Source organism: Nomascus leucogenys, chromosome 12 (assembly GCF_006542625.1).
Source record: "Nomascus leucogenys isolate Asia chromosome 12, Asia_NLE_v1, whole genome shotgun sequence".
Lineage (NCBI taxonomy): Eukaryota > Metazoa > Chordata > Mammalia > Primates > Hylobatidae > Nomascus > Nomascus leucogenys.
The window spans coordinates 313105-325213 of NC_044392.1; the positions used below are offsets into that span (position 1 = coordinate 313105).

At 40.6% G+C, this 12109-nt stretch overlaps 1 protein-coding gene across 14 annotated transcripts in view; it reads right to left on the minus strand.

Moving 5' to 3' along the window:
- Positions 1 to 12109, minus strand: part of PUM1 (pumilio RNA binding family member 1) — a 130406-nt gene that overhangs the window by 71860 nt on the left and 46437 nt on the right. For 7 of the 14 annotated variants that reach the window (XM_030823256.1, XM_030823259.1, XM_030823263.1 and 4 more), the window contains exons 4-5: positions 2349 to 2457; positions 1207 to 1385 (exon numbers count right to left, since the gene is read on the minus strand). The exons of 6 other annotated variants lie outside the window; for them this stretch is intronic. In XM_030823256.1, the coding sequence (XP_030679116.1) occupies positions 1207 to 1385; positions 2349 to 2457 (288 nt within the window). The remainder of the gene's footprint in view (positions 1 to 1206; positions 1386 to 2348; positions 2458 to 12109) is intronic. One more of the 14 variants, XM_030823257.1, reaches the window with a different exon arrangement.

Sequence of the window (12109 nt, forward strand, 5' to 3'; positions counted from 1 at the left end):
ACACCGAAAAGCAATCAGGTCAGCTTTAGAATAGCTAGTAGTTAAGAACTGTACTTGACACTTGAGGAAGCTGCACCAAAAATGAACTACTGTTACTGTAACGAAATTTAACGTGGAATAGGGAAAACAGGACCAAGCCTCTGATACCTAGCAAAAGATGTGTAACACTAAGAAATACTGAGCAACAAATGCTATAACAAAAAGACAGTTATAATATTAATTCTTAATTTGTGGGAAAGAAGGTTCTTCTGCTGTTCTTTCCCACAAATTGCATCAAAATCTCTTAAATGACTGCTTTCAGGTGATATCAGCCCGAAATGACTGCAGGGAGAAATGTCTTTGAAAAAGTACAAAACAAGTTTAGACAGGAGAAAGGGAGGGAAGACAGATTCATGTGCCTCTCATGGCCTTCCTGTCTGTGACCTGGAATATGACAACAGTCGCAGAATTCAAAATGAGGAAGACTCAAATGCAAGTACATCTTAACACTTCTCCATCTAGAAAGTTAATGATAAAGAAAGAAATTGTTTTGAGAAAGGCTATCACAGATGCTCATGGAAAAATGCTTAAGACTTAAAAAGAAAGAGGTTATAGACACAGAGACTTACTTGACTACAATTTAGCATCAGAGAGGTCAGTGACGACGAATCCAAAAAATTCGTAAGAAAGAATTAACAGAATCCCTAATTTCTTGACAGGCCAGGTGTGAGAAACAAAGCCGTTCAAGGAGGGCCAAAGAGGATTTTATAATTAAATCGTAGCTAACAGAACAAGAATAGCCCTACAATCTGATCTATATTAAGGTTTCTTGGGTATTGGCAAATCACTGCTCTCAAATCTGGAATTCCCTGTTAACATCCCAGCATCAGCTTTATTTTTTTAATTCCTTCACCACCCCCCTTTCGTTTTTAAAGTAAAAATGGTGTTTTCTGATAGTCCAATGAACTTTGATCTAGATTTCAGTTCTTATCTCACAATACTATCAATGTATCTCCCCCACAAAACATTATTACTTTAGTTTCTAAAAGTTTAGTTTACATCTCCTACTATGTTTGCTGAGTTCTATTTACAACAAACGTTGTTTGAAAATACCCTGTAATTAATGCTGTGAACATCTAAGCAAACTAAACAGGCATGTTTTGCTTTAGGGGAAGAGAGAGAGAGAGAGAGAGAGAGAGAGAGATAGGAACAAGTTCCTCAACTTACAAATCCTCCTTTTCTTAGACAGGAATCGCCCGGGGATGAGCTCAACACATACTCCACCATGCTAACGCCTAGTCCCCCACTCTCCGATCGTGGGGACAGTACAGAATTGACCTCACTGTTCACATGGAAACTCTGACCAGGTCTTCTCTGCACCATGATTGGCTGGGAAACTGAATGATCTACAAAAAAGACACACAAGCATGATACAGTGCAGCCGGAGGCTCAAACAAATTACGAGTGATGTCTCATGGATAAACCAACGGAGTCAGGAAACCTGCCACGGTCAGTTGAGCCAAAACCTCCTACCATGTCTCTCACTGTATGATATTCAACATAAGCTAAGGAAATGGAACACACTCCTCATTTATCCAGGATAGCAGAGGAATACAACAGTTTATCTAGCTTATCTGGTTTATCTACCTGAGTGGATAAAATTTTTACCCCTTTATAAGTAAAAGGATTTCTTTTTAATATATTTTATTAGTATTACTAAAACAAAATATGATTTTACTGCCCTTTTTAAAAACAATATAATTTGTTCTTTTCTGATAATTCACTGTCATCACGAGGTTCCATGCTTACGTTGTACTGTAATACACGACATTGGCTTTTGGGTTTTCTGTCTCCTTCCTTCCTATCATCTGTCACTTTTTCTGCTGTCAGTGTGTCTGCCTCTACAAGTTCTCCCCATCCCTCTTCAGGGGTAGTATGCCAGAAGAATGTCCATGCCCAGTGACTCGATTTGGTCCCAATCACGTTTAAAGATAGATCATTCCATACACGGTACACAAGGGCAAGGGGAGAAAAAGAAACATGAACTTCAAATGGCAGGTGTGGATTTTCCAATTCCAAGTATGCTGACAGCAGTACAGAACAAAACGTTACAGCTGAAATTATGGTCGTTTCAAATAAGACCATTCCCCTGTGGCTAGCACTTCAAAAAATATTGAAGATTTGATTTTGTGTTAATTATGTTTGAATCAATTACATCATATAAGCTCCTTAATGGCAATTACACTACAGGAGAGGACACTGCTTGACATGCTTATGTCACTGATGTAAAATTCATGACTTGCCAATTGCTGAGTAAAGGAGCTCTAAGACAGGCATAAATCACAGTACAGACGCTAGATCTAGATTACCTGATGTTCCCCAGGCACTGTCTCGCCATTGATCACCCAGGAATATTCCTTTTGGTCCATCTTTGCTGGATTCATCTGTTTCCCAAAACTTTTTACCTGGCAAGAGCTGCTGCAAATTAAAAATAATAGATGCTTTTAAAGAATTCATAAAGGATGAAAGTACAGCAGTCAACACTTTCTTTTAGACAAGGGTACTGAAGATGCTCACGTGCCCTGAAGGTCTTTAATTAAAGTGTTCCAACTATACAACTGTGGTCAGAACACTGCTATATATTTGGTAAAAGTCACGGAGAGGCCTAAGGCAAGGTGGGGGGCAGGGGTGGGGACACTGATCAATCCATCCAATAGAGGCTCAACTTAAATATCTAGAATTACTCACTTAACCCATGTCAAGATTTTTAAGGAGAGGGGAAGGGCACTAACAGTGACCCTATTAGCTAACTACTAAGTGGACTCTTACTGAAAAAGAAAGTATTTACAACTATTAAAACACTTCTCTCTATATACTAACTACCAGACAAAGTTACTCAAGCTGGAGCATGAACCCAGCTGCGAACCTCAGCTATGGAATGCCAGAGGCAAAATTCACTTCCTTTATACACAGAGACTCCATTAACCAAAACACTTCCCAACCACAACACTAACCTATTCCAAGATTTTGGAAGGACAGAAAAGCTATCCCTTCATTACTGGAAGGGAAATAAAATCTCCTAACCTCCATTAATTTTTTAACAATACTTGGTAATGCCATTAAAGTGACTTCACAAATCACTCCATGCTTCAGAGAAACAGGGATCGCTGGCCATAAGCCAACATGAGAAGTTTATACCAGCTTCAACAAAAAAATGCAAAGTACCCTTCAAGCAAGACACAGTGCATAAGATCAAAGCACCAGTGACCAGGCTTACGAAGTAAAATTCCACAGAACTCTATCATTCTTGGTTCCGGTCATCAGCTTTACTGACTAAAATGCCCCCTCTTATTTCCTCTAATTACATTTTCAACTGCTATTACACAGGAAACTAAGATGTTTGAGATGGTATTTAACCACCATTTTTGAGCACAAAAATACCTGGAGAGTTGAATTTCTCAGAGGAACACAATAAAAAACCAGAAAACAGAAAACATTTCCTCTCCTTGACAATAAAGGTTTAACTTTCCCATTTAACCCATAACCCAATGATAATGGAAAAATAATTAAACTCTGCTCTCACTAAAATAAATCTCTGCTTCCCAAATCTAATTTCTGGGTTTCTCGGCATAATTTTCATCTACCTTTAAGTTGCTCTATAATCTATCTCATGGACATGGGTTACTGCCTGGACCAAAGCAGTCTGCCACACACTTTGCTCTTAAGGACCTAATTTGTTGTTTACTAATTAAACAAGATTGAGACAAAAAACACATTTGTCTGGTATTTAATTGTGCAGATACCTAAGTTTCCTTGAAAATGAACAGTTATAAGTAGCAGTCTTCCTGGTGCACCACTTATTACCCTAAGGGCATTTGGGTGAGGGTGGGGATCAGGGTAAAACAGGAAAGAGCCCCGATTAACGCTAAGCATTAGGGTCGGGAGGCACCGAACTGGACACCTTTAAGTGCCCTAGGAAATCTTACTAAACTGCCCTGAACCTCATTCTCTTTTTATTGATGAAGAAAATATCGTTCAAGTTGCTGTGATGATTAGAAATATTGTTGATGAGTGCCTAGCACAACAGGTTCTCAATAATGTATTCAAAAACATCGCACCTAGGCAAAATAGCCGTCAAACCAGGTCACAGAGGGGATACTGAAAATTAATGTAAACTATGCAAAGGACAATTCAAGAATTATTTTTAAACTTATTTTTCTCCTTTTAGTCTCAAAAATGTCCTGTCCACTGCAAGGCCGGGCGCGGTGGCTCACGCCTATAATCCCAGCACTTTGGGAGGACGAGGCAGGAGCATCATGAGGTCAGGAAATCAAGACCATCCTGGCTAACACACGGTGAAACCCTGTCTTTACTAAAAATACAAAAAAAAAAAATTGGCCGGGCGTGGTGGTGTGTGCCTGTAGTCCCAGCTCCTCGGGAGGCTGAGGCAGGAGAATAGCTTGAACCCAGGAAGGGGAGGGTGCGATGAGCTGAGATCGTGCCACTGAACTCCAGCCTGGGCAACAGAGCGAGACTCCGTCTCCAAAAAAAAAAAAATCCTGTCTGAAGATTACAAATAAAATTTATTTCCCCATTGGTTATACCCTTTCTCCAATTAAAATTCTGATTTTTTTTCTCCCGTATTTTAGCAACTACTCTTTTGTATTCCAGAAGAAAGAATGTCAGCCTAAGGAGGGTCTCGCTTGTTTTATGCTCCACATAATAGTGCAAAGAGTGCTAAGGTGATCAAAACCATTCTTGTCCTTTAAATGTTTTAAGAGTTCATTCCTCACAGAAACTTGTAAATCTTTATTTAAAACTCAACGAACAGGGCCCAGCATGGTGGCTCACGCCTGTAATCCCAGCACTTTAGGAGGCTGAGGCAGGTGAATCACCTGAAGTCAGGAGTTCGAGACTAGAATGGCCAACATGGCAAGATCCCCGTCTCTACTAAAAAACACAAAAATTAGTTGCATATGGTGGTGCACACCTGTAGTCCCAGCTACTCGGGAGGCTGAGCCACAAGAATTGCTTGAACCAGGGAGGCGGAGGTTGCAGTGAGCCAAGATCACGCCACTGCACTCCAGCCTGGGCAACAGAGCAAGACTCTGTCTCAAAAAAAAAAAAAAAAAAAACACCTCAAGGAACAGTTTCCAAAAGTACCAGCCTCCATATGTAAATATAGTCTTATCCATAATTTGTAAAATTGCTTACAGAAAGCAGCAGCCTTTCAGCTCAAGGTTTCAAAAATCAGTTCCGGGATGCTGTCACCTTTCATGATAGTATACCAGGCTGTCATAATGTGCGAAGCCGGGAGAAGCAGGTGAACTCATAAGCAAGGCTATTTTCAGGGTAAATTCTCTCAAAAGGAAACAACAATACAGCAAACATGAAGCAAAGTGCTATTAGGTTGGTGAAAAGTGTGGTTTTTGCCACTATGGCAAAAAAAGAAGAAAGCAAAAGACTGAACCAAGGTGCTTGGGCAAAGACAGATGCAAAATTAGCAAAGCTCTTAAAAGTCTCTGGATCTTAACTCAGTCTTTCTCCCTTTCCTCCAAAACAGATGCATCTATACTCAACTGCTGTGGTTCGCAGCATCTGAAATGACTCTTAATGATCTTCACTTACAAGCACTCATACCCTGAGTAATCCCCTTCCCCTGACTGTGGGCTAGACCTATGACATGCCTCTAAGAAATAACACAAGACAAGTCATGGGATGTTCCTTTCAACATGTTACAAAAGCTGTGATTTCCATCTGGCTGGTCCTCTTCTATCTATTGTCCCGATTGCTTACTCTGATGACGACTGCTACTGTGTTGTGAGCTGCCCTATACAGAGCCCGCATGAAGCCAAGAGAGAGACATCTCTGACAACAGCTACATATACACAGCTGTTGCTCCCCAGCTTCCCACTGAACTCTGCCTCTGCCCTGGGTCATTTACACACAATGAAGAACTGAGATCCTCCCTCCAACAACCAGCAAAGAATGGATTCGGACATCAACCACAGGAGTGAGCTTGGAAACAGACCTTTCTCCAAGCAAGCTTTGAGGTGAATGCAGCCACAGTTGAAATCATGACTGCAGCTTGTGAAGGACCCTGAAGCAGATGACTCAGGAAAGTCATGCCCAGATTCCTAACCTATAGCAACTGTGAGGCTTAAACAACTGTCTTGTTTTAGGCAGGGCATGGTGGCTTATACCTGTAATCCCAGTGCTTTGTAAGGGTGAGGCCAGGAGTCTAAGATCAGACTGAGCAACCAACATAGCGAGACTCTAGCTTTACAAAAAACTTTTTAAAAATTAGTCCGGGGTGGTGGCACACCCCTGCAGTCCCAGCTACTCAGGAGGCTGAGGTGGGAGGACTCCTTAAGCCCAGAGGTTGGAAGCTGCAGTGAGCTACGATGACACTACTGCACTCCTGCCTGGGCAACAGAGTGAGACCCTACCTCTTAAAACACACACACACACACACACACACACACACACACACACACACACACACTGTGTTGTTTTAAGCCACTAAATTTTAGGGTGATTTGTTAAGCAGAAATAACACAGTTGTGAATATGTGGAAGTATTTTTGTATATTTGAAACACTTCTTTAGGAGTCTGTTTTCAAGAAACACTTCTTGTTCCATTTCTAATATTTAAATGTAAGTGATGAAAGTAAAATCCTTTTCAATTTGAAAAAAAGTAATTACCTCTGTTCCACTGCATCTTTTCCCCAAATTTGTCTTACAGCCCTTCTGTACTAAAAAAAAGACTGGCTTTTTTAACTCGGCAAAATCAAATCAATTTAGACATGTTGAGCTTACTGAGAATTAGCAGCAATCACTTATATTCAACAGTCAGCTAAAAGATACGTAACTGTTCAAATCTGATCATATTAAAAGGAGTTAGAAACTACTGAATTATAAAACCAAATGATAATGTGTTTATTCAAGTACAATTTCAAATTCAACAGTAACCTCTCTGGAGGTAACATCATCCACAGCATTGGGTAAAATATCCTAGTTTGCCAACCCACTGGCATAAATACCAGCAGTTGCCAAATCTTCACTTAACACACAATAACCAAAAATGTAAATGCATCCAACCTATGAAAAGATAGTTCCTATCCACCCCATCAAGAATTTGGAAATAAAGACTGGCTTTTTTTGACAAGGCGAAAAGCAACAGATCACAAAAGAGATGCACAGAGTTTGTTTTAAAGAATAACTTGGCAGTAAGAGGATTAAGCGATGTGACAATTCCAAAAGAAGATAACAGGAATTAGGAATTGGTCCAACAAAAGCAAAGGAGACCCAAGGAGTCAGATGTAGCCAGTATTATCCAGGTGACATATTTAAGGGCAGGGCATACGATGCACAAAGAAGCCTATTCTTATCAAAGCAATTAATGCATCTGGTTAGACAGTAGCTTAATTACACTGGACACTAAAAACACCCAAGTAATCTCCCTGGCTCCAACTCTGCTTACCAAGCCACCTTCTTAAAGGAACTGGCTTCCTCCTATAGCCAACCATGCCAATCACCAAACACAACCATCCTTGTCCATCTAAGAGTTTTCTCCTTAAAAAAAAAAAAAAAATCAGCAGACTGCATTTTGGTTTCACACATTAGCCTCTTGTTGTTCTGGTTAGTGTGGGGTCAGTATCATAACCCAATCATGTGAATTAGTAATTACAGTCCATTTCAAGATCTACAAACTGAGAACCGTGACTTGGGGAGTCCTATCGTCCCCAGCAGTAAAATAAACAGACCTTGTCCTCTTTCTTGCAATGTCGCAGTAAGTGGACTCCTGACTGCCCCAATAGTGTCTGCTCTCTAATCTCCGGGAGAAACACACGTACACTATTTATCCCATCCCGAATCGTAAGTTTATAAAATAAAAAAACTTACGAAAAGTAAAAAAAAAAAAAAAAAAAACAAAAATCAGTAAGCTTATTCATGAGGCTTCTGGAAAACAAAACAGAAGTCAAGCACTAGTTTACAAGCAATGTCAGCCACTTGAGACACTTCTTTTAAATTTTGTCTGGGAACACCTTTTTTCCTTTCCATCTAACAAAAAAGAACAATATACAAAACCACACTTAACACTTAACAATCAATCATGTCATAAACCCCTACACCAAGAACCCTTAAAACACAGATTAAGACGATAAAAAATGGAGAGTATCAAGAAACTCTGGGCTTCTTATTTTAAGAACAGTGATAAAGACCCATGAATGCCCTGAAATCACTTTATTTTAAACTAGTTTTAAATCCCAGCTGTGTGAATTTTATCCTCTTCTGCTTTTTCTCATCTATAAAATGACCTATTGTGTACAAGGAAAGAGATACCACATGTAATGACATAATACAATGCTGAAATAGTAAACAAAAAATCAGCTACTATCCTTCTTTAAAAGAGCAAAGTAGCAGCCAATAGACATCACAATACTAACAGTTTGTCAATGAAATGCTCCTATGTCAAACTATCAGACACAGTGATCATGGCATCACCTAGGCCATGTCAGTACAAATCTCCTTACATTAACTACCGCAACAAAACAACACTACAAGAACCATGATTACGGCTTTGCAGGAACTGCAGAGGCGAGACAATTATTGCCCGGACTTGTTTGACCATACCACCACTAACATTTGAATAGGGATTTATCCATGAGGTTTACTGATGACCTCAACAGTAAAAGGGCTCTCCAGCGACTAATCGGTACTCAAAAGGAATCAAATATTAGGTAACTGCTTACACACTCAATACAGGCTGCACAGAGCATCTCTCAGAGCAGAAACTGAGCATCTTAAGAAATACTCCTAATATGGATGTTACAACCTTGCGGACGTGATCAGTTTGATCATGTTATTATCTAGCATCTCTAACTTACAATGCAAGCTTAGTTTCACTGGAATGTAGCTAATGCAGGAAACAAATGCTTGATATTTAACTAGCTGGTAAGACAGACCAACAACCAAAACAATTATTAATCTTTTAGTATATATCTCACCACACTCTCAGTACATTAAGAGAAGATGACATCAACTCAGAGAAAGGACCTTTCAGAACTAACTGAAATGAAGAAGTTTGACTGGTAACCACTGATAATCACATGTGGTAGTCTCACTTGTAAAAATTTTGTATTTTTCACAACTTAAGTCTCTCCAAACCACAGACTGTTGTTGTGAAATCAAGTGAGATAGTATATGAAGTGCTTTTATAAATACTAAGAACTATACTGATATTAAGTTATACTAAAGCTTTATTTAAAGCTTTAACTTATTAAAACATATCTTTAAAAAAAGCCAAGTTCATCCATTCCTAGTTAGCATATTCTTTTGGAAGGGCCTCAGAAACTACATACGTATCAAGAGTCACAGTCAGGTATGGTGGCTGATTCCTGTAATCCCAGCACTTTGGGAGGTGAGGCAGGAGGATAGCTTGAGTCTACAAGTTCAAGACCAGCCTGGGCAACATGTGACAGCCCATCTCTACAAAAACTTAAAAAAGCCAAGTGTGGTAGCACATGCCTGTGGTCCTAGCTATTCAGGAAGTTGGCTGAGGTGGGAGGATCACCTGAGCCCAGGAGGTCAAAGCTGCAGTGAGCCGTGATTGTGCCACGGCACTCTAGCCTGGGCAACAGAGCAAGATCCAGTCTCAAAAAAAAGAAAAAATCTACATTCAAAGTGTTTATAATAATAAAAAAAAAGTTGAGGCTGGATGCAGTGGCTCATGCCTGTAACTCCAGCACTTTAGGAGGCTGAGGTGGCAGGGTCACTTGGAGTTCGAGACCAGCCTGAGCAACATGGCAAGACCCAATCTCTATTTTTAAACATTAAAATTTAAAAAAAGAATAAAAAAAGTTGAAAGTAAGCTTGTAATCTCAGCACTTTGGGAGGCTGAGGCAGGCACACTGCTTGAGGTCAGGAGTTCGAGACCAGCCTGGACAACATGGTGAAACCCTGTCTCTACTAAAAATACAAATCAGCCAGGCGCAGTGGCGGGCGCCTGTAGTCCCAGCTACTCCGGGGGCTGAGGCAGGAGAATGGCGTGAACCCGGGAGGCAGAGCTTGCAGTAAGCCGATATTGTGCCACTGCACTCCAGCCTGGGCGACAGAGCAAGACTCTGTCTCAAAAATAAAATAAAATAAAATAAAAATAAAATAAAGTAAAATACAAAATTGTACACGTAAAGACTGCTTCTCCTCATGCATTCTTCCCTTCTGGATCAAGACTGGAAAGAAAAATAAATGCAGAAGAGTGATTGTTAGTGCACTGGGATTGTGGATCACTTGTTTCAAAATATACTTTTGTTATGATTTTCAACTAATTCTCTAATAAATAAAAACTGAGATTATGATGGTCTGAAATTCACTGCAAATAAATAAGGCATATCTCTCAAGCAGATACATTTCACTTCAACATAATTTCTTTTTCTTTTTTTTTTTTTTTTTTTTTGAGACGGAGTCTTGCTCTGTCGCCCAGGCTGGAGTGCAGTGGCGCGATCTCGGCTCACTGCAAGCTCCGCCTCCCGGGTTCACGCCATTCTCCTGCCTCAGCTTCCCGAGTAGCTGGGACTACGGGCACCTACCACCACACCTGACTAATTTTTTTGTATTTTTAGTAGAGACGGGGTTTCACCATGTTAGGATGGTCTTGATCTCCCGACCTCGTGATCTGCCCACCTCGGCCTCCCAAAGTGCTGGGATCACAGACGTGAGCCACCGCGCCCGGCCCCTTCAACATAATTTCTTTCTTTTTTTTTTTTTGAGATGGAGTTTCTCTATTGTTGCCCAGGCTGGAGTGCAATGGCGCGATCTCAGCTCACCTCAACCTCCGCCTCCTGGGTTCAAGCATTTCTCCTGCCTCAGCCTCCTGAGTAGCTGGGATTACACGCATGCGCCACCACACCTGGCTAATTTTGTATTTTTAGTAGAGACGGGGTTTCTCCATGTTAGTCAGGCTGGTCTTGAACTCCCGACCTCAGGTGATCCACCCGCCTCAGCCTCCCAACGTGCTGGGATTACAGGCATGAGCCACTGTGCCTGGCTACTTCAATATAATTTCAAAAGGGCAAAAGTTAATAGCAATTTTAAGAAGAGAGCTCATGTCCTAAATTTCAAATATTTTTAAGCAAGCTGATACAGGCTTAGCATCCTTAACCCCAAAAAAAAATGTAGGCTGCTGGGCGACAGTAAGAGCAAAAAGAGCAATCAAGTCAAGATAAGAAGAATTTGGTGGCTTTTAAATTTTAGGACAACCAGGCCGGGTATGGTGGCTCATGCCTGTAATCCTAGCTCTTTGGGAGGCTGAGGCGGGCGAATCGCTTGAGCCCAGATTTTCGAGACCAACCTGGCCAATATGGTGAAACCCCACCTCTATCAGAAGTACAAAATTAGCCAGGTGTGGTGGCAGGCACCTGTGATCCCAGTTACTTGGGAGGCTGAGGCACGAGAATCGCTTAAACCCAGGAGGTGGAAGTTGCAGTGAGCCAAGACAGTGCCGCTGCACTCCAGCCTGGCCAACAGGGCAAGACTCTGTCTCAAAAACATAAATAAATAAACAAATTTTAGGACAACCACAAATTATATATTAGACAGAATTGCAAACTTGATGACTACCATTAAACTTCAAAACGCACAGGGGTTTCCTGTTTTCTGCACAGACCGAAGAACATAACCCTGTCTGTCAACGACTTCATCCTAGAAACCAAGCATATCAAAATGTATCATTCATACTTTCATAAAGCAAGTCCATTAAAGAACATTCAGAAATACTGTTAGCACCTTACACTCCATGTTATTTTGTCATGAATTAACCTGAACAGGCTCCCATACACGTGCCCTTCTGAATCTGAAAGTAAAGGTTTCTTTATACCTTCCCATTTTGTTAATGGAACAAAGCCAAGAAACTTCTCTTCTCTACTATCTTCATAAAACCTGACAGACTTTAGACAGTAAAGTATGTTGATAAAATGATGAAATTCCCAGAGTCAATCGGGCTTTTCTGCATGACACAGGAACAGCATAGGTTACCTATAAATAAGGTCACGTGTTTTTACATATAAATAAACTACACAGGTTTTTTTTTTAGATTCAGAGAGCAAATATGCAGGTTTGTTACATGGCTA